The 23576-nt window shown below is 39.4% G+C and overlaps 3 protein-coding genes across 5 annotated transcripts in view; 2 read left to right on the forward strand and 1 right to left on the reverse strand.

Annotated features, from left to right (window-relative positions):
* Positions 1–1534, forward strand: part of LOC138949150 (dipeptidyl peptidase 2-like) — a 57625-nt gene extending 56091 nt beyond the window's left edge. Inside the window, exon 12 of the mRNA XM_070320913.1 lies at positions 1–1534. This exon is cut by the window's left edge and continues 37 nt beyond it. Within this exon, the coding sequence (XP_070177014.1) occupies positions 1–63 (63 nt within the window). The 3' untranslated portion in view covers positions 64–1534.
* Positions 1535–6216: 4682 nt separating this feature from the next.
* The window catches only part of LOC138949180 (eEF1A lysine and N-terminal methyltransferase-like), a 52887-nt gene continuing 35527 nt past the window's right edge, over positions 6217–23576 (forward strand). The window contains exons 1-5 of one of the 3 annotated variants that reach the window (XM_070320954.1): positions 6217–6326; positions 9243–9360; positions 21213–21441; positions 21941–22149; positions 22605–22737. In XM_070320954.1, the coding sequence (XP_070177055.1) occupies positions 9269–9360; positions 21213–21441; positions 21941–22149; positions 22605–22737 (663 nt within the window). In that variant the 5' untranslated portion in view covers positions 6217–6326; positions 9243–9268. Of the gene's footprint in view, positions 6327–9242; positions 9361–20384; positions 20439–20766; positions 20790–21212; positions 21442–21940; positions 22150–22604; positions 22738–23576 lie in introns of those variants that run through there. The other 2 variants (XM_070320955.1, XM_070320956.1) reach the window with 2 other exon arrangements.
* Positions 10543–20369, reverse strand: LOC138949187 (uncharacterized). The gene is made up of 2 exons (XM_070320966.1): positions 20239–20369; positions 10543–19311 (listed from the first exon to the last, which is right to left on the reverse strand). The coding sequence occupies exon 2, from the start codon at positions 19307–19309 to the stop codon at positions 18563–18565; it is 747 nt and encodes a 248-aa protein (XP_070177067.1). The 5' UTR covers positions 19310–19311; positions 20239–20369; the 3' UTR covers positions 10543–18562.

Here is a 23576-nt window from a genome sequence, read left to right on the forward strand (position 1 = left end):
GCCAGAGAGGCAGAGCGATTTCACATCCGTCTGTGGGTCAACGCTGCCATGAACCCACAATAACGTCAAACCTCTCTCATTGGGCGTTACAGAGGATCTCTCTCCCCTTCCCTTCCCCTTTTAAAGAGAAATTTCACAGACTTTAAAAACCAAGACGTCTCTTTTTGACTTTCCCCTCTTCCAGAGTGAGCTCATTTGAGATCTCTTACGTCAAAAACAAAATAAAGTTTGAGGAGATTTGAATTAATTGGGCAAAGCTTGACTTCGCGAGTTCTACTTCACAAAGCTTTGGCACTGATTTTCAGTAGCCTCCGCGAAGTCTTCCCGAAGTAGACTCTCAGGCTCAATAAAAGTTCTACATTGTTTTTTTTTAAAACAGAAAATAAATACTCAGAGTTTCAGTCATGCAGGTTAAAACGTTCTTAAAATGAATGCCTGTGCTAATTTTTTGTTCTGGCATAAAGACATTCTGGTTCTGGAGCAAACGACCCCGTATTTGAAGGTGTATAGACGTATGGTGTCATTTCTTGGGAAGTGTCCTCTCTTTGAAGCGTCCTCATTTTACAGGTACCACTGTAATCTGATTGCACAGTTGCAATCTTTTTGTACTGTTTGTTGCACGTTTGTGTAATCTGGTTTTGACATTTTGTTTTTTGCACACCTGATTGATTGTTGTGTTGTCATTTCAGATGTCAGCATTCACCATTTATATTTGTGAGACATTTTTAAGGAGACATTTATGATTTACATATATAGAACCTCATACTTGAAGTGTCTACCCAGATGCAGCTGATACATCATGACACTGAAAAAGAAAGTTTTTTTTTAGTGCTTTATTGATGTATTTGTTTATTTTGTGGTTATGGCAAGATCACATTCACATGCACCATTGCTTAAACATTTTCTCTCTCTCTGCCTGCCTTTCTTTTTTTCTCTTTTTTTATTTTTTATTTTTTACAACAAGAAACTGTAGTTACATGAACTTACGGTACAATACATGTTATTTTTTAACAGTTTTTTTCATTTGTATTTCTTGTCAATTATTAATTATGTATTACATCGTCTTATCTAGTTTCTTGGTACATTTCTCTTCTATATTGGAAAACAATTGATTTTCAGACAAAACTGCATGAAAATGAAATGAAAGTATGAACAGTTTAAAATGGAAACACAGCAGCTGATTTTTTTTCCCTGTTGATCTGTAGAAGATTCTTTTTGTGTTATTTGTTTTATTTATTTATATACACATTTTTATTTGTACATGTTTATTTATTTATTTATTTATTTGTTCATTTGTTCATTTATTTATTGTGAGGTGTTTTGTTTTGTTATTTATTTTTGTTATTTTTTTTTTAGTACCGTATGTGCCAAGTGTATTGTTTGCAAAGGTGCCATACAAATTATTGTTGTTGTTTGGGTAATGTTTAGAGTGAGTTACATATATTTGTTGTGTTAAGAATGATAATCAGAATTGTTGTGTGCTGGTGATTGACAAGTAAGAATGCACAGGGATTAAATGAGATGTGACACTCAAGATCATTGTTGGCTTTTATACCAAATTACTTTGCTGGCAAGCAGATACATGTGTTGACTGAAACCACAAAAAAGTGGTCTTCTGTTTGTCTACCCCTCTCTCTCTCTCTCTCTCTCTCTCTCTCTGTCTCTCTCTCTCTCTCTCTCTCTCTCTCTCTCTCTCTCTCTCTCTCTCTCTCTCTCTCTCTCTCTCTCTTTTGAGGGTAAAGCACGACATCCCAAAAGGAACAGTTTTAGGCCCACTTTTATTTTGCATTTATCAATAAATCGGACAAGACGGTAATTGTTAATGACCTTTTCACAGACGACTTTACACGTTCGGTAAAAGTTTACAGACTATTGAAACCTCTCTTCAAACGAGTTTGAACAACATATCTGATTGGTGTCAACAAAACTCAATGATTGTACATCCTGGCAAAACACAATGCATGATGATTACTAACTACATGACAAAAACATCAACTGGCTCCTCTGATTTTTCAACTCAGTTTAAATGAGTCACCGATTGAGCAATTAAAAAACCATCGTGTTACAAAAACTTTGTCTAAAAATCTATTCTTTCTCTCAGAATTAAAGCATAACACAGGTACCTCAGCAATTAAGTTGTTTTATTTTAGTCAAATTTTAACTCGTCTGAATTATACCTCCACGTTGGAGCAACGTTCACTTGAAAAAAGTAAATTCTCATCACCGTCATGCAGCTAAACTTATGCCGGGTCCGCACACATCAACAAATTTTTGCTACGAAGTCTACAATTTTTTATCCCTCAAAGATCAATTATTGTTTAATAAGGCAGTTTTAATGTTAACGTGCAAACAACAACAAAAACCACAGTAGCGTACATGCAATCATTATTTCTTCTTCAGCGTTCGATGATGGTTGTGTCTAAATTCGTTGGCCCGTGATGTTGACAAAGTGGGCTGTCAGTCTGAGGTCCTATGAGCTGCCCCACGTCTTGGTGTCCAGCGTTGTTCCCGTGGGCCAGACTTACTTCCTCTCACTGCAGCGGAGTTGGCAGGTCTGCAGGAATTTTGTGCTCCGATGTCTGGTCTGCCCTTCACAGTCGCACAGGGCTGACTGACTGATGCCGATCCTTTTTAGGTGGCTGTTCAGTCCGCAGTGGCCTGTCCGGAGGAGGAAGACAATGGTCTTGATGAGTAAGTGGATGGAGGACATCTTCGTGTGGATTGTATCCGTTGTTTTTCTTTTAGAAGGTGGAATTTTGCCTGTTTCGAATTAGGATCCTGGCTTCACTGTAAGTGAGGTCAGAGGGTTGTTGCTCAGCTTACATTATTTCAAAAAGCAACAGACGGGTATGGCTCAAACACATTAATTTACCCACTACCCACTGCCCTACATGTATTGATTTATATAAAACCAGTTTAGCGTTTTCAGGCTCAACAATTTGGAATTCGCTGCCATGTGAGATAAAGAGATCAAGCACGATAAAACACTATAAATCGCAACTTCGCAAATATCTGTTGTCATGCTCAGTGACATTCTGAAGCTGTTCCTATTTTATATAATCACCTGAAGCAAAAACGTATCGCTATCATAACCTATTATATTTTGTTTTGCAAAATGAGGATGACGACGGCGATGGCAACAACGACGATGGGGATGATGATGGTGTGGGTGTCTGTGTGTGTTTTGAATTGTGTGGGCGTATGTGTGTGTTTGAGTGGTGTTGATTTTTCTTTTCCCTTTGCATTATATTGACATGTAATTTTCAATGTTTTTTTATTTATTAGATATTCATGTACTTGTAGGTAATGTAGTAGTTTGCAACTGATTAGCGTTGACATTTATAATAATTTTTACGTGTTGGTTTACGATAGTCCTTTTTGAGTCACTTGAGAAAAAGTGACTCTATGTAATCGGTCAGTGTTAGTCTGTCCGGCCGGCCGGCCGTCCGTAGACACCACCTTAACGTTGGACTTTTCTCGGAAACTATCAAAGCGATCGGGCTCATATTTTGTTTAGTCGTGACCTCCAATGACCTCTACACTTTAACGATGGTTTCGTTGACCTTTGACCTTTTTCAAGGTCACAGGTCAGCGTCAAAGGAAAAATTAGACATTTTATATCTTTGACAAAGTTCATCGGATGTGATTGAAACTTTGTAGGATTATTCTTTACATCAAAGTATTTACATCTGAAGCCTTTTACGAACGTTATCAGAAAAACAAGGGAGATAACTAGCCTTTTCTGTTCGGCAACACACAACTTAACGTTGGGCTTTTCTCGGAAACTATAAAAGTGACCGGGCTCAAATTTTATGTGAACGTGACTCATTGTGTTGTGAATAGCAATTTCTTCCTGTCCATCTGATGCCTCATATAATATTCAGAACTGCGAAAGTGACTCGATCGAGCGTTTGCTCTTCTTGTTTTTCAGTGTCTCCATATTTACGTCTTAGATTTAGCAGGGACAGATTGTAAGACTTAGGCGTCACCATAAAGTCTCCATCCTTGATTAATAAAAGTGTGTTTGTTCGTTTGTTTGTTCTCTCTCTCTCTCTCTCTCTCTCTCTCTCTCTCTCTCTCTCTCTCTCTCTCTCTCTCTCTCTCTCTCTCTCTCTGGCCTTCTTCATGGACACATATGCTCCTCAATTTTTGTGTGGGTAGCTTAACATCCCTTTGCAATCATCGATTTATGTATATAAGATTAGAGTAGTCCCTCTCCCGGCGAGGGCTGGTTGAAAAGAAGCTCGTTTGTATTGCTTATGCCACAACCCTCGTTGATTTGATTTGATCTCTCTCTCTCTCTCTCTCTCTCTCTCTCTCTCTCTCTCTCTCTCTCTCTCTCTCTCTCTCTCTCTCTTCTCTCTCTCTCTCTCTCTCTCTCTCTCTCTCTCTCTCTCTCTCTCTCTCTCTCTCTCTCTGCCTCTTGCATATGCATGCACGGTAGCCCACAACTCAGTCTGGGTGTGTGGGTGTTTGGGTGGGTGGGTGAGGGTGTGTGTGTGTGTGTGCGTCCGTGGTGCCTGTCTAGAGTTATTTCAAGGTTGTGAAGCAAATGAAAGTTACGCTATCAAATGTTAAAGCTTATTGCTAACGTTTGAAAAATTTTAACACTTTCAATTCATTGTTACAGCTATATATTATACTAGAGGAATACCCGGCTTCGCCGGGAGTTTGTGCCCGGGGTCCACCTGAATATGCCCACCAAATTTGATGCCGAATATTTACGATATCACAAACAGAACTCTACAATCCACAGGTGTTGCCTTGCGAGCTATAATTAAATAGCTCACAACTTGTAAGGCGAACAACTCTGCAGAGTCTGCTGTAAAGGGCGACGGTAGTCTCCCTGTCACACCCGCCCCCGTTTGAATGAACTTTGTCCCCAAAGTTCCGAAACATGGACCCGCCAAGCTTAGTCCAGATTCGTGGAATGGGAACAGCAGGAATATGATTCAGTGGCCATAATGCCATTCCTGAACATATCATGTCGAGTCCCATCCCTGTCGACACCGCCGAATGTAACCGAGTGCCGAATCACCACAATCACCTATGGAGGCGAAGATCACTCAAACAGGTTTGAGAAATTTAGAGGCTTATCTCTAAGCCCTTTATAATCTGTTATGGCTTCTCAAAGGAAGGCCAGAACATACAAACATACCAAAGCCGCCAGACCACATCACAAACAGAACTCTACAATCCACAGGTGTTGCCCACACACACACACACACACACACACACACACACACACACACACACACACACTCACACACACACGATATCTATATCTATAAATATATAGAGATAGATGACAGTGTATTTTTCGCGTGGCTATAAATTGATTCGACCTTTGCACTTTTACAGTGAGGACAACTTACGGGTGCAAGGAAAGCGTTCTGGACAGTGCAGTGACCTTCTAAAAATAGTAACGTAGTAACGGGAATATGGATTGACGCCACACGAAGGAAGGGAGATAAACGCACAACACTGCAGAAGATAAGGAAGAGTTACTGGGAATGGATGTAGTGGATCTACAGAAAAACCAAAATCGGTTCAGCGCTGCGCGCTGAGAGCACGTGTTGAAAATTCTCATCGACCAGGTTGTGTCCGGGGTCTACCTGAATATGCCCACCAAATTTGAAGCAGATCCATCGAGAACTTTGGCCGTGCATCGCGGACAGACAGACAGACAGACAGACAGACACCAGCGTAGCTCAGTTGGTAGAGCACTGGACTTGTGATCGGAAGGTCGCAGGATCGAATTCGGGCCGGGACGGACACGGGTCAACTTTATGTGCAGACCCAGAGACGGAAGCCATGTCCCACCCCCGTGTCATCACAATGGCACGTAAAAGACCTTGGTCATTCTGCCATAAGTGCAGGTGGCTGAATACACCTAAACACGCAGACACCTGGGTAGCGCGACTCCGTTGCTGCTAGCTTTCCACTGGGAGGAAGCGACCCGAATTTCCCAGCGATGGGACAATAAAGTAATGAAAATGAAAGAATATATATATATATATATTGCAAGTTGATAATCTTATGGCTTCTAGAAAAAAGGTTACTTTAAGATTTGTTAAAAGCTTCTTTGGTGTAACTGGCAATATGAATACATGCAAAACAAGAAAGAACTTTCGCAAAAAGTAGTCTAATAGCAGATTTCTCAGTAGCTTGTGCTAATTCTTTTAGTATCCGGTAAATCGATGATTGCAAAGGGAAGCTACCCACAAGAAATTTGAGGAGCATGTGTCCATGACATGAGGAAGGCCAGGTAACAGCTAACAACAAATGCAGACTATCTGGAACTTAAATCAATTTGCCAGCCCGTGGTGAGCACTTTTAAGTAAACTCTTTCAGATTTAACACTAAGCAGTGTATCTTGTCGACATTTGAGCGGTTCATCCGCTTGACATCGTTTTCCCGGTGGTCTACTTTCCTTATTAATATCTCTAATATTATTATTATTAATTCTGTCAGCAGGCTTCACTAACATACGAACATGTATCATGTATGCTAATTATGCTTGTAGCACTGGGTGGTAATGGTATGCTAGCCCCACAGCTCAGGGCCTAAAAGAAAACTCCTAGGGCCATCGAAAAAAACTGAAAAAACAGTAGCTCGCCTACCGACCCACCATGTTTTTATTTCCACTTTATCTTTCCAACTAGTGAGGATGATTGCCCTGTATAGGGATTCCTGCAATACGAATAAGAAGAATGCATCATGTATGTATTTGTACACACATTCCTTCCTTCTTCTTCTTTTTTTGTTCTCCCACGTACGTTCACTCATGTTTTTGCACGAGTGGATTTCTACGGCGAAAGGCAGTCCTCAATTGATTTATTTTTGCAAGAGATCATATGAATTAATTAGGGACTAAATTAGTGTGTTTTTTCAAACGCAACAGGACACAGGTTTAATGATTTGGGCCACATAATTTTCCTTTTGAATGTTGATTGTGCTCATGAGAAGAAACATTGTGGGATTTTTTGTTTTTCATTGTCGAACATGTCTAAAATGACCACCCAAGGGACCGATCAAAAGTGGTTGTTACTGGTGGTCGTTATGGAAAAATGAATTTACATAGAAAAAAGCACTTGGAGTTAATTCTTTTGGGGTGCTCATAATATGATATAGGCTGGTGGTCGCAATCAAGAGGATTGTAGCCATGGCAGGTTCAATTGTATTATATTGAACATACACTACTCGTCATAAAAAAACTATACAGATGCGTTTGAGGGCAGATCTTTCTGATGAGGCTGTTGATTGTAAAACCAAGTATATCACTAGTGCACTGAAAAGACCATTAATTCCCCTACCTTGTTCAGAAAACAGATTGAGTTTACATGATGTACGTAGTGTCAATACAGTGGAACCTACAACACAGACACCCCCCAAAATCAAATTTGCAAAATCAAGGTTCCCGCGATAAAATCAACAAAAATTGAGAACAACTAAATCGAAACATGTTTAGCATGTCCTTACAGAACAATCAAATCTGCATCCAAATCAGTCAGTTTTGTTCACATATCTTGTCTAACATGGAGGCTATGGCATGCTGAGTGGTGTAGGTGTCAATCCTCTCAGCAGGCATAAAAGGCAGTTTTTGAAGCCGTTTTAGCAGGTAATGAGACAAAAAATGGTACATTTGAGTACTCGCAAAATGCATTGCCTTCAAACTTTCGGAGATTTATGCTAACACATGTCGTAAACTACTCACAAAATCTCAAGTCATTTGAGATATTAGTTCTGCTGTTATGCAACATACCAGAAAGAGTGTTAAAAATAAAGATGTACCCTGTCCGATTGAACAGAAAAAAATTTAAATTAGCATGCATTTAGAAAAATGAAAGCTTCAATTTACCCTTAAATTTGATACAGTTTTAACAATGGCTGTTCACAGCTCACTTGTTTAAACGCACACAAAAATTCTTGGAAAATGCTTTTTCAAGAGCCATTGATCAGTTAAGCGTGTCGGCAGTGAGCTTTGCTAGGCGTAGGCCGACATTTGCGCTCAGCGCTCTGAATAAGTTAACTTCTTAAAAACTACTTTCGCGTTGAAATCCTCATACCACCCATGTCTTATCAAATATGTACATGAAATTTGAGTATGTGGCGCATTTGTCATTGTTCTTGAAGAATTCAAGAAATTATATTTTTTCGATGAATCAGCAAAAACCTATCGTCAATTTAAGAACTTTTTCTGACATGACAAATAACAGCAGACCTAATGTCTCAAATGACTTGAAATTCCGTTAGCACAAATCTCCGAAAGTTTGAAGGCAATGCGTTAGCGAGTTACTCAAATGTACCTTTTTTTGTCGATCATTACCCGCTAAAACGGCTTCAAAAACTGCCTTTTATGCCTGCTGAGAGGATTGACACCTACACCGCTCAGCATGCCATAGCGTCCATGTTAGCCAAGATATGTGAACAAAACTGACTGATTTGGATGCAGATTTGATTGTTCTGTCTAAGGACATGCTAAACATGTTCTGTTTTAGCAGTTCTGATTTTTTGTCAATTTTAACGCAGGAACCTTGATTTTGTGAATTTGATTTTGGGGGGTGTCGGTGTTGTAGGTTCCACTGTATTGACACTACGTCATGTAAACTCAATCTGTTTGCTAAATAGGTTAGGGGAATAAACGGCCTTTCCAGTCATATAATTGGTTTTACGATAAACACTAAAACAGCCTCATCAGAAAGATCTGCCCTCAAACGCATCTGTACAGTTTTTTTTATGACGAGTAGTGTAGAATGCCACCTTCCGCTTAGTGTTGTTTGAAACATGTATGAGCAGAAAGTCACGACTTGATGTAACCTGAAAAACGTACAGTAATGTTATAAAACTAAAAGGGATAATTGTTGTTTTAGCAACAAGAAAACATATCGAAATCACCGTGGATTTTTGGCGAACACTCCTTTTAAGCAGCTTTTAAGGACAAAACAGTTTATATTTATAAGTGTTTATAAATTATATTCATTCCTGGTGTGGATAGAAAGCTAAAAGAATGTTAAATCTTGCATGCATTGTCAATCATATTTAAGAGAATATTTTTCATGGAGAATGATTTATTAAGTCTTAAGCCTTTAAGAGTTAAGCTCAAAAACATCAAAACCGCGAACAACCAAGTTACGCCAAAATTCCACGATGACATCGATATGAACTATGAAGGACAATTCAACACCTGTTGTTGTTGTTTTGATCATGCAGTAGTTTTTGCTTTTATTCTGTGTGTGCAGAGTAAAAACAGCAGTCACTCTTCAGCATGGACCTGCTTCCAAGAAGCCACACAGAGTTTACCTCCCCTGAATACTGGGACTCTTTCTTCAAGAAGAGAGGTCGCAAGGCCTTTGAGTGGTAAGACTATGGGTTATTCTGAGTTCATTTTCAGAGGATCAGGTGTCCTTTGGTTTTAGCACACACAAAAACACAGAGTTTATATCACTATATGTACTGGAACTTTGCCCTGTACTCTGAATGTCAAATGAACAGTGTCTTGTAATTAAAGTTAAACTGTTCTTGTAATTAACATTCACTTGATCATGTCAGAGTCATGGCTCTGTGGCAAGTACGTGGCGACTCCTTCGAGCGCAAACTCAGGGAGTCCCACATCATATCATCCCTCGGCACTACCTGCCCCGATGGAATTAACATTTCGTTCCCATTCATCCCCCCCCCCCCCCCCCCCCCCCCCCACACACATTTTGTTTGGTCTCAGACCTCAAAACTGCCGCTTTTCAACGCTAACTTTTTCTTGCCTGTGTTATTGTTGGCTTCCCCTCGAGTAGCTTCCCTTGCTTCTCTGTCTTTGTCATTTGTTGGTTTGTGCAGTGCAGTTGTTTTGTCAGTTATTCTCCTCTTTATCTGTTCTATTGTCTTTCTTCTTCTTTTTTGTGTGTGTACTTTTGTGTTTTTGTGCCTGAAGAAGACCCTTAGGTCGAAACGTCGCTGTTATTCGTTCCGTGTTCGTCATTTTAACGTGAGTACATAGCTTTTTGGTCTCTTTGTTGTTCCCTCTCACGTGTAGTCGCCATTGTTTAATACTTGTAATTAAAGTTAAACTGAACTAGTTTTTGCTGCTTTTGTATTCTTTTTTTGTTTGTTTAAAATAAAGGGATTATTAATTTTTTCATTCAGACTCAGCAAGACCGATTTTTTACTGAAACTCTGCAACTGAAATAAATATTTTATGTATTTAAAACAAAAAAGCACTGACAAAATGGTTTTTATGAGTTATGGAAAAGATTTCCAGAATAAATTCAGTATTGATAAATCAAAACAAGAACTTTGAGAAACAGCTTTTTCATGATAAACTGTTGTTTTGTTGTTGTATTTTCTGTACTGAATTGATTTTTTCCCTGTACTGAATTGGAATTGAGATATGAGTGGACGTGTTAGAAAAAGAAATGATTTTTCCTCAATAAAAATTACTGTTTCATGATTGTAATCGGAACATGCATTACTACATGTGCACGTCTACTCACACACACACACATACACACAGACACGTACACAAGAATGAGCACAAAGAACTTGACAACAACTCTGTCCTTGATTTATATGATAATATGTACAGTACAACAAAGAAGAACGCAAAATGAATTCATCAATCTCCGACTGTCCGAGCAGACTCTTTAACTGTACAAGTCTGAATTATGTAATACACTGTCATTGTACAGAAATTCAATCACTTAAAGGAGCATGCAACCCTTTATCTTTTGATTTTAGATGCAATGAAGAAATGAATTTCTGTTGCATCTACGTATTCAGCAAGCAGTCAAGCTTTAGAAAGTACTCTGATCTGTATTACTTCACTTACTAGAGTAGAGGTAGGAAGAACAATTACTGAATTAGTCTTACTTTTGTTTTAGGTCTAAGAGAGAGAGGAAAACAAGAAATAATTGTAAAGCTTGACTTTGCAAATTCTACTTTATGAACCTCGCTTGCACAAAGCTTTGGCACTGAAATTTCAGTAAAAGACTTTGCAAAGTCTCAATTAATGAGATTGAGATTTTAATACATCAATGCACTAAACTTGGCCAAAACATTACATTGCAACAAATTTCAAACCCAAATTAAAGCATTAACTACTGTCAAAAGTCTATTATCTAGTAGTATTTATCTACTATTACCAGCAGTCGACACGCGGTGATACATATGCCCTTTGACCTTTCCTGTGGGATATCCCGTACTAAAAATAGAATACGGGATTATGGGAAAGCTGTCGAGTCAAGGTCACTCACGCACTTTATTCGATTTTCAATACACGACTCAAAACCTTTGGGATAAATCAACAAGTCGCGTAAGGCGAAATTACTACATTTAGTGAAGCTGTGGAACTCACAGAATGAAACTGAACGTAGTCCGCCGCTAGTGCAAAAGGCAGTGAAAGTGACGAGCCTGTTTGGCGCGGCAGCGGTTGCGCTGTGCTTCATAGCACGCTTTACTGTACCTCTCTTCGTTTTAACTTTCTGAGCGTGTTTTTAATCCAAACATATCATATATATGTTTTTGGAATCAGGAACCGACAAGGAATAAGATGAAATAGTTTTTGAAACGATTTCGGAAATTTAGTTTTAATCATAATTTTTATATTTTTAAATTTCAGAGCTTGTTTTTAATCCAAATATAACATATTTATATGTTTTTGGAATCAGAAAATGATGAAAAATAAGATGAACGTAAATTTGGATCGTTTTATAAAAAAAAAATTTTTTTACAATTTTCAGATTTTTAATGACCAAAGTCATTAATTGATTTTTAAGCCACCAAACTGAAATGCAATACCGAAGTCCGGCCTTCGTCGAAGATTGCTTGGCCAAAATTTCAATCAATTTGATTGAAAAATGAGGGTGTGACAGTGCCGCCTCAACTTTTACAAAAAGCCGGATATGACGTCATCAAAGACATTTATCGAAAAAAAGAAGAAGAAAAACGTCCGGGGATATCATTCCCAGGAACTCTCATGTCAAATTTCATAAAGATCGGTCCAGTAGTTTAGTCTGAATCGCTCTACACACACAAACACGCACACACGCACACACTCACACACATACACCACGACCCTCGTCTCGATTCCCCCTCTATGTTAAAACATTTAGTCAAAACTTGACTAAATGTAAAAAGAATAAAATACAAGAATATAGAGTTCAGAAAAGAAGAACAAAAAGTTTTAAAAAATCATGTTTTACAATTTAAGTCTTTGGGGATTCGAACCCGAGACCGCCGGCATTGGAGGCAAACGTCTTACCACCCCACCACAACGCCGCTTACCCTAAAAGCATGAAAATTAAGACTTGAACTGCCAACATAACTGCCATGTGCCCGGGTCAGTTTTTGAATCGAGCATTTGTTGACTCGTCGTTTTCCCCGTTCGTATTTGTGTTTTGTACGTTTTCTTGATATCATCATTACATGAAGTCGCGGTGTTGCCTATAAGGCAATAAATTTTCACCAAAGTTACTAAAAAAAAAAAATGAATGGGTAATTCTGCGGCTGGGAATGTTGTCCCGCTGGTAATACTATATCTGCAACTTTTTTTATTATTTCGATTTATTTCATAATCCAAAACGCTTGGAATGAAGCAAATGAATAAAACACAAGAATTACGAGTTCAGAACAAAAATAAAATATAAAAAAATTGCCGTCGAAGCGAATCAAACCCGGGACCACAAAAGTAAAGACTAGCGCATGATCGAGCGTGTTACCAACTGAGCTATTCTGCCGCACTGTCGGCGAGGGAGATTTTAACTTCAAATATTACACTTGAGTTCTCGAGCGTGACGACGACTGACTCGAGTTTCCGAGTCTCTCCGTTCGTATTTGTGTACAGTGTTCTCCATATCTCACTTTTCGGGGCTAATTCAGTTCATGACTGACCCTACTGACTTCGTATAAGTTTGGAAAACAATATGAAGTAGCGATAATTTCAAGCGTCTTCCTCTTACGACATGCTGGGGAGCATCGGTTAAATTCTTCCCCCTAATCCGCGGGGGGAATTTCAAGCGTGACCGACATTATTGATACGAAATGCATTGACCAATCGCCGAAAAGCGCTGACATCATTGCATGAAAAATACCCAAAATCCTCTATTCTTCATGACATACTAAGGAGTTAGTTCGGGAGAACGACGATCTATGGACGGTTTATTATATAAAGGGAAGCAAGCGGTTAAAAACGGGCGTCGATAGAGCCAATGAACAGGGATGAGAACTTTGTATTTCATTCACTTGTGCTACTGTGTCATTTCATTAAAACATTATATGCCAGTTAAGGCCGTTAACTTGACCTTCAGGATCACCTTTTGGATTGAATATTTCTTTTACAGGGATCATGTGACCGCCGCTCAATAAGGGTACCCTCAAATTCGACCAGACAAAAACGGAAGGGCCGAATGAAAATTCGACAGAATATTTTACCAACAAACTAGAAATACTTCGTGCGAAAGTTTGGATCGTTATGGTTGATTATTCAGATGTGACACAATGTTTCGGAAAATGTTGTAAAACTTGTCATAGGATTGTTCACTTGTGTCCAAAAAATTCATGACTTTGCAGTTTGCATATCTACAGATAAATGATTAATACAGATTCTGTCTAAGTTTCATTTGCGTGTAGCCGCTGGCGTTAATTTGCTAGTCATGCAAACATATCGGAAAACAAGTCGCTTAAGGCGAAAATACAACATTTAGTCAAGTAGCTGTCGAACTCACAGAATGAAACGGAACGCAATGCAATTTTTCAGCAAGACCGTATACTCGTAGCATCGTCAGTCCACCGCTCATGGCAAAGGCAGTGAAATTGACAAGAAGAGCGGTTTAGTAGTTGCGCTGAGAAGGTTAGCACGCTTTTCTGTACCTCTCTTCGTTTTAACTTCCTGAGCGTGTTTTTAATCCAAACATATCATATCTATATGTTTTTGGAATCAGGAACCGACAAGGAATAAGATGAAAGTGTTTTTAAATTGATTTGGACAATTTAATTTTGATCATAATTTTTATATTTTTAATTTTCAGAGCTTGTTTTTAATCTAAATATAACATATTTATATGTTTTTGGAATCAGAAAATGATGGAGAATAAGATGATCGTAAATTTGAATCGTTTTATAAAAAAAATATTTTTTTTACAATTTTCCGATTTTTAATGACCAAAGTCATTAATTAATTTTTAAGCCACCAAGCTGAAATGCAATACCGAAGTCCGGGCTTCGTCGAAGACTACTTGACGAAAATTTCAACCAATTTGGTTGAAAAATGAGAGCGTGACAGTGCCGCCTCAACTTTCACGAAAAACCGGATATGACGTCATCAAAGACATTTATCAAAAAAACGAAAAAAACGTTCGGGGATATCAATCCCAGGAACTCGCATGGAAAATTTCATAAAGATCGGTCCAGTAGTTTGGTCTGAATCGCTCTACACACACGCACGCACGCACACACACACATACACCACGACCCTCGTTTCGATTCCCCCTCTATGTTAAAACATTTAGTCAAAACTTGACTAAATGTAAAAAACGAATGTTCACGCTGTTTCGCGCTGGCAGCTGTTATCGCTGCATGCCTCTTAAAACATGCTACGGTCACGCTTGGCTAGGTATCGCTGTGGCACCAGAATCATCGCTTAAATATGTAGCGTGTTTACAGGCCCAGCAAATTTGCGTCAGTGCTTACACGCGCATAAAACTTGAGCAGTGCGTATCAAACATTTTTCTAAAGACATGCGAAGTCATGAATTTTTTTAACACAAGTGAACAATCCTATGACGAGATTAAAAACTTCTTTAAAAAACATGGCATAACATTTTAACAAACACCTGTAACAATCCATAATTTCGCTCGAAGTATCTCTAGTTTGTTTGTTTGCTTAACGCCCAGCCGACCACGAAGGGCCATATCAGGGCGGTAGTATCTCTAGTAGGTTGGTAAAATATTCTGAAAGTTTCAAAGCAATCCACAGACCTGTTTACCCTTACGATTTTGGCGTAATTTATTACGATTTTCTGCAAAAAATACGCCATTCCGCTATCCGTGTCAAGACTACGATTTTCCTTAACAAAAAAAAAAAATAAAAAAAAAAAAAAGTAAAAAAAAAAAAAATGTTTTTTTTTTTAATTAATTCAAATGTTTGGCATTGGTTTTTTTTCAATGGTAAAATGGGGTGAAAAAGCACATGACTGACCAGAGATCATGTCTGTCTGATGAGACGCTGGAGAGCCTTCTAGTGGTGAAGTCTCGCCCTCACTCATGCGGCAAGCGCAAGTACAGTAGAGAAGCGCTTGACACACTGAAAAAGGCCTACAGCGAGCAAAAGAAAAAGAATCAGTGATGCATGTGCTTTTGATGTGATCTTCTTTGAAATTATGATTACAAAAACTGACTGATGTGTTTTGTTTGTGAATGATGGATAATATAGGTGCATGATTGCGTTTCGCAGACACAGTTGTCATGTGCGTTGTAATTGGCGACAAATGCTGGATGATTACTATTTTTGTGCCAGGATTACTATTTTTGGGGCTGAGCATTACTCCAAAACACTTATGGGGGTAAACAGGTCTGAATCCACCTAGTAATTGCTAAAGTGCAGCCTTTTGTGTCATGATACCCCTAAAAAATGATGCAAAAAGTCCCGTTTTTGACCGCTCTTGCAATCGACACCTGCATCAGTAGGAATAGCATAGCACGCGAAATACGCAAGGTAGAAAACAAAACAATCTGTTCAGGGTAGATAATTGGTTTGACTTTCTTCTCGTATGTCAAAGTTGCAAAGTTTTGCCTTTTGTGATTATTTGTTGATTTTTCATTCGGCTCTTCCGTTTTTGTCTGGTCGATTTTGAGGGTACCCTTACTTGAGCGGCGGTCACGTGATCCCTGTAAAAGAAATATTTAATCCAAAAGGTGATCCTGAAGGTTAAGTGAAGGTTAAGGCCTTCTCTGGCATATAAGTTTAATGAAATGGCACGGGGATTAATGCTTTAATTTGGGTTTGAAGTTTGTTGTAATAATGTTTTTTTGTCCAAGTTTATTTTAATTTAATTTCAAGACTGCAGCTGAAGGTGTTTTTTTCGTGCTTTCGTCAGTCAAAATCAGCACTTAAACAGTAGGTATAACTGCAGCCTTTCCAATTCTTAGTCATTTCAGTCAAAATTGAGATTTCAGAATCTCATATCTAATGTAACAAATCAAACACTGTCTTGAACGTATTAATATTGTAAATCAGGGGCACCTACTCCTCCAGATTTCCGGAAAACGTCTATTAAAGCATTAAAAGTGGCATCTCTTATAACTTGGTTTTAAATTTAAGAAACAAACGCATAATGAATACAGTTGACAAGTTCTCCAGTTTGACTCGAACTTAATCCAGAGATATATCACACTGTTTGAAATTAAAAGCTCTGGAATAAAAGACGTCAGAAATGTATCTCTAACAAAAAGTCAAATGTATGCATTAGTTAGTACATTAAATAAACATACTCAAAACAAATAGTTTTGGAATGGTTTTAATTAAGTCCACCAAAGAAGAACACAATTATATATATGTTCTCCAAGAAGACTCTTACCTAACCACAAACCCTTTATTTAAAACACAGCACTTCAATCAAAGAAGTAGGGCAAATAAATCTGACATAAAATAACTGAAGACAAAAACTCTTGACTTGGGTTTAAGTCATACACAATAAAGTATCAATTGATATACTACAAACAGTCACTCTAACTGTGATATTGCATGAGGAGTTGAGCACTGGGAGAAAGTACAAGTTTTGCTTTTAAGGAAAACACACCATTGAATCAAGCGGGGTCGGCGCGAGTCTGCTATTGCGGGGGTTAGGGTTAGGGTTAGGGTTAGGGAAGCTTGGCCCAGTCACTCAACAAAATATAACTCTCTAATCTAAATCCAAAACAATTAAGTAAATGTACACTGTAAAGTCACATGCATAGAAATGTAGTCACATAATAGACAAAGTTAAGTTGTAACATGTGATAAGCCTTTAAGTACTGAATAAGTGAATGATTATGACAGTTAAAAGAAAAAATAAGAATAGATCTGAATCCTGAGCAAAGGGAAACTACTCCGCACAACATGCACACATACAAAACAAAACAATTCATATAAAATCATAGAGTACTCACATTTATATAGAAGATGGCAGAATAACTCGAGAATACACTATAGTTTCATATGCAAGTACAGCGAACGACGAAGAAGAAGAATATGCAAGTATGTTCTGTCCACTTCCGATGTAATAAATGTTGTTTAAAAAAAAAAATCCAGCAAGTGTTCTTCAAAAACGTCCAACGTGTCAGCCTTCAGTCCTCATTTACACCAATATATGTTGAAAACTCCCAGAAAAATCCTCCCGAAAGTCCTGTTGTCGAATGACAACACCCAGATCGATGTCAGACTCATCCCCTTTCACCTCTTCAAGTAGAAAACCTTCGAAAGGCGTGTCAGAATCGTCATCTGAGTTCCCCATGATCGAACACTATACTTCCAAACCTTCGTTCAACGCCATTATGTCAGACAAAAAAATCTCAAACTTTGAAAATTCACAGCTAACACACTATCGCATCGATTCAAACTCTGCAAACGCTAGAATGAAGTAGCCGGTCACAAGGCCTTATGGGTAAGGCTCAAAGCGAAAGTGAAAGTAGGTGACCTAGCTAGTGTTTAGCGGGCCATGCCGGGCGTTTCAGGGATTTCATAGGGCACTTCCGGTGGGCCGTGCCGGGCGGTTCAGGGGGCATTGGGTTAATTCTACGTGATGTGGAACCCTGCTTGTACCAGACGGCGCCGTCGTGGGAATACATTTTAGAAAAAAACACTATTTGCTACGAAGAAAATTTAAAAAAAATCTAAATTGCTACTCTTGAGGCTTTACAAGGGTTGGCAGGTCGGAGGTGAAGGAATGTTGTAACTGCACCCTGTCCTATAATTACACTACATGTATCTGTTATACATGTATATCAGACTACAATCACCTCGCCATCGTTCTGCAGAAAACAGACACTACTATAGCTTGGAACCTGATTTTGTTGATTCCGGCAGTGACAGCAATTTTTGATGCGCTCAAAAATCTGCTTTCTGTACTTAACTAGAGCAGCCACCACCAGGATGGCAAGAACAATGGCGACGACAATTCCAGTGATGAAGCCAACATCTGTTTTTCTGCTGTTCTTGACGTTTGGTTTGGGGGTTGAGTCAGTGGAGGTTGTTGTAGGAGTGGTTGATTCCTTGTTGGTTGAAGTGGGTGCTGGTAGTGGTAGAGGTGTGGGCAGTGTGGTAGATGGGAGCAAAGCACACCAACTTCTGATGGGAACATCAGTGACTTGGCTGCATGCAGGAGGCTCTGAAGGCACGTTGTAATTGTTGGTTGCAGTGTAACCATCCTGGCAGTCCAAAGGAATGCAGTTACATGTGTCTCTGTCAATGTCAAATGATGAAAGACAAATAGGGGTAGGTGGATCAGGCTTGTAGCCAACTTTGCAGCCACAGCGGTCATTTTTGGTGTAGCCACCGAGACATCGCAGTTCCCGCCCTTCACCGGTGCACAGTGATTTCAGGTGGCAATATAAGGAAGCCTGTTGTAGGAGGAGTTGGTAGCGACTGAGGAGAAGGAGTCATTCTTGCACCGCTTAAGTTGGACCTCAGGGTCTCCAGCCTTATCGGTCACCAGGATACTTTTGTAGCCCACAGGTACCTTCTGATCTTTCATGCAGGCAAGCATGCTATATTGGTTGAGATGGGTTTGACAGTGTAGGAATGTTCCTTGGAAGGCATGGCAGCACTTGGCATTGAGCAGCTTCCAGTCATCATCCACTGGATGCTCTCGTTCTGGACAGTCGTTTCCATTTGCCTTCATCCATGATAGACATTCCTTTGGCAGGAGCTGGTTGGTATGGTTGAGGTGGATCCCATTGGCAGGCCCAATCAAGCACATGGCCAAAGCAAGGTAAACAATGAAGGAAAAGTTCTGAAACATGTTCCTGACATGTCGCAAACTTCTCTTCATCAGTGGCATTGTCTCAGGCACTCCTTCAAGATGTTTTATATCTTCCGGTAAAGTTGTAATGCCTAGCTCCCTCGGATCTCTTCCAATGGGCGCAGGGGTGTACATTCTCTTCACTGTTTCCTGGTACTCAAGGTTCTGGTCGCAATTTGACCTCAAGTCCATGTCTTCAGCTGCAATCAAGCCGTTGTGCAGAACTTTCTCATCCACATGCAGCTGGTAACGCGCTGCCATACGCTCTGTAGTCCTTGCTCTTGCAGCACCTCTTGAAAGGATTTCTCCTTCTGCCGCCACCATTTCTGAGGACAGAAAGTATTATGAGCAGTTCAAGTCACTGGCACCTGTTTTGGCAGATGTGATTACTAGAGTAACAACACTTTTTAGCCCAATACAGCATGAAATGTGAAAGTGATGGCTATATTACAAGTTTGAATGACTGAATCCAAGCCTTTTGTCTGTTGAGATGAATGTGTACCCACCAGCACTGAATTAACCATGACAACGAATAAAAGTCAGGAATCTGACGCAGAAAAGTTGGATGAGAGAAACCATTAATTAGCATGCTAAGTTAATAGTTATTTAAGCATCATCCAACAATTAAATCATTGCAGTTGTGTTTATGTTTTAGGGCTGCAAATATCCCTTATACATGTACTTCTTACGGTCAAATTCACCAGAAAACGTGCCCGAAACTTGGCTTCTTTTAAGACACTGTATCTTTAAAATCGTTTTGTAGTCTTGCCATTAAAACACATCATCTATGGGTCACTTAGTTTGAGATGTCTAAGTTGTTGGCTGAAGACTAGCTACTAGAGCCAGTACAGGGCTAAACAGGCTATCAGTTGTTTTTTCATGGTCAAGTTTATTTTATGCTAAATCAATGGTATACCAAAAGCGTGTGATGAGAATAGTGTGTGTGGAGAAAATAAGAGAAGCACAGTAATTATAATGATTCAGTGCTTGACTGGCTTTGAAAAGCCAACACACTGGCATATTGTTCACACTTGTTTACCCAGAATGCATAGAATAGTTAACATGTTATTAGAGAAGAAACAAGAGAGTTAGTTTTGAATTCATCATTCACTGGAAGGCCGGCATTGAACAATATCTTGGTAATGGCCACGTGCTAGCTAGATTTCACCTTCATGGATAATGTGTTGAGTGGTAAGCTTGTACATTATGCAAAGTCAAACTGAATAATTCTCACCTGAATCAAGTGTACTCACCTTGAATTTCTTTCTGTAATTGAATGTTTCTTCAGAACAGTACTATTATACTCAGGCAATAATCACTTAGAAAAAGCTTGTCAGGGTCACAGCTGAAACCTCGACTTATTTTAGTTCCACTCAAGAGGTTGAGGTCACACACACCTGCGCATGCCAGTTGAAACATATCCGGTGACTTGCTTAGTGATGTAAACACACAGGTATATTGTCTGTAGGTAAATGTGACTTTAGTGCAAAAAAGGTTTCCTACGAATTGCTTTAGCTCTGAAAATAGTCGGGTGTATTAGAAATAGAATTCTGCACTGTTGTAATTAGCATGCATGGCCTCTATTCAGAATTCTTAGACTGACGGACCCCACACAGGAATGTTAACACAGTCCCTGTAGTCTGACCCAGAAAGATGTGCTGGGTATTGAATTTCTGGTAACTGACTGTCTATTAGTATTATGCCCTTTTTTGCTTCTTTTGGCTTCTTGTGATATTGTGTGTGTGTGAACTGATGCATTCAGTCACACTTCAAACCCACAAAAGTTGTGTCTCACACAATGCAGGTAACCCATGACTGGGAAACTCCTTTTCTTCTTTTCCTTAGCTTGAGCGCTGTTTGGTATAAAGAGGTTGTAGTGGAGAAGGAGTGGTTCATACTGTGTGTCGATCCTTAAGCTTTTCTCTTTTTCAGTGAAAGTATTTGTTGTGTTTAAGTAGTATATTCTGGCCGTAAACTTCAGGTAAGGGCTACCGTAACATCAAAAACCCTTTCAGAACTAAGGAAAAGATAAAGCTAATAATTTTCTCGAGAGGTTTGACTACATCAATTTTGTTTCTCATGATTTTTTGCAAATTGTTTATCACACACCTATACAATACATTTACCTGGCCTAGTTATATGCCATTCAGATACCCAGTATTAGTATTATGCATTAATCTGTCTCACACTTAATTCAGAGAAACTTCTCACTGAATGAAATTTACAGGTATGGAGAGTACAGCAATCTTTGCGGCATGCTCCACAAGTACGTCAAGCCGACCGACAAGGTACTCATGGTGGGATGCGGAAACTCCCGACTCAGCGAAGACATGTATGACGTGGGCTACCACAGCATCGTCAACATCGACATCAGCGACATCGTCATTTGTCAGATGACGGAGCGCAACGCCGAGAAGAGAGAGGAGATGACCTTTGAGAAAATGGACGTCACTCAGGTAAGTCGAGATTTAAATATGGGCAGTGTTTAGGCTGATAATGTGGGTGCAGAGCAGAATTCTTGTTTAAAAAAGAAAAGCAGAGGAAAAGAAAGGGAGAGAGAAGAAATTATAATTATTGGTGTGTAAGTGGGCAAGTCAATCAGACTAGACAAAGTTTTACTCTGATTTAACTTTCTGCATGTACATTTAATGTGCACATAATTTTGTGCGAGTGTGTGTGTGTGTGTGTTTAATTTATGCAAATTGATAAATTTGGAATATATAATTGTTTTGTTTTGTCTGTTACAAAATTTAACTAGGGACAACAACATGATAAAATTTAATCATGGACTAAAAAAATAAAAGATTAAAAGGTTAAAGAGATGTTAACATGCACCACCTGTGTTAAAAAAATATATAACAGAGAGTGGCAATGGTGACATTTTAATAAATACAAATATATAACTTTTAAACTTTTAAGAACATTTATAACCTACCGTGTATCTACCAATTTCAGATGACGTATGATGACGGCAACTTCTCAGTGGCTGTGGACAAAGGCACACTGGACGCTTTGGCTGTCGATCAGGAGGAGGCTACTCTGGCTACAGTCAACGCAATGTTCAAGGAGGTGTCCCGTGTGTTGCGCTTGGGAGGCAGATATGTCATCATCTCCCTGCTTCAGGATCAAGTCATTCAAATTCTTGTCAGACATTTTTCTCAGTGGTGAGTTTGTGAGAGGTGGTAAATGATATTTCAGTGTGGAGATTATATTTCTTCTGCTAAATAAGGTTTTGAACACATAGGTCTGTAAGATTATATGCATGTACTACTCATGTGGTGTCTTTTTTTGTTTTTCCTTTTTCTTTTTTAACAAAGATTCTCCCCTGTTTGCTGCAATTGTAATCAGCAGATGTGGATTTGTTTCTTTTGCTTTAACATTTCTTGTTTTTAATGAGAACTATCTCTTCTCTGTAATGTTTGTTAATCTTTCTGGTGCAGTAACAGTTACTAACACTGCTTTTGCGCAACTCCCCTGGCTCACTGTTGTCTCTATCATTATCACTTATTCCCCTTTGTTGTGTGATTTGCTGCAGCTGTGGACAGCAGTTGAAATGTCATTGTTATGCCAGCGTTGCTGCCAAACATGACCGTTGTGTTATATTTGTTACTGCCCACAGCTCCTGGCCGATCCGAATCCATCGTGTTGATGCTCCGCCGGAGGAAAGCGGAGAAGGAGGGGGAGACAACTTCAGCCTGCCCGTCTTTGCCGTCGTCATTACCAAGTTCAAGGACATGCCAAACATGAAACAGGTCATTATTTAAGTCTTTTTCTTTTGTTGATAAATTGAATCCTCATTAAATTACATATCTTATCCCAACTCACATATAGCATTTAACTTCAGTTTAGTGCTGATGACGCTGCAAAAAAAAAAGGTGGCCTTGACCCGTAGGTCACTGCCCAGACAGAGGCTGCTTCCGCTTGTGCGCGCGCATAACCAGCACGGCCATCTTTGCAACTCACTTCTTCTCCAGCGATCGTCCTGATCGGACGCTTTTTATCGCTACGCTCGGGCTTCTTTAGCCCAGTGACTGCTACGGCAGCCTTTCTACCTTGGTTTACCTTCGGCTTCGTTCTCCTCTTCGTTCCTGTTCTCGGGTGAGACCTTTCCAAATTATTTACAGTTTAGGAAAGTTGGTCTTGTTTACTTTTCCAGTAAAGCATAGACTAACGCAGCTATGGCCGATAGAGGCAAAAAGAAGGACAGTGCTAAGCAGGTACCTGCAGAGCTCTCACCTAAAAGTCAAAAGCCTAAAGCCAAAAGCCAAAAGCCTAAAGCATCTGCCACAGTAAAGGTTTATGAACCTGCAACACAGAAATCTTTCGAGGTACAGATAGACCCCCCCAGTACTTCCGTCATGTCTTCCCTTCAGCCAGAGATTGTTATTTCTCAAGCTAAGGATAGCGCTACTAGCGATAATGTTGAAGTTACCGCCATGCTCATGTCTATTAGTGCGCAGATGAAAACGTTTTCAGCTGAGCTTAAGTCTCAAAGAGAGGAGTTTCTCTCCTTCCCGTCGGGAGTTGGCGGTCCTACCTCGATGGCGAGATTGAAGGCTACCCCTTCAGCTACCATCACTTCTGCAGACGT

Source organism: Littorina saxatilis, linkage group LG15 (assembly GCF_037325665.1).
Source record: "Littorina saxatilis isolate snail1 linkage group LG15, US_GU_Lsax_2.0, whole genome shotgun sequence".
Classification (NCBI taxonomy): domain Eukaryota; kingdom Metazoa; phylum Mollusca; class Gastropoda; order Littorinimorpha; family Littorinidae; genus Littorina; species Littorina saxatilis.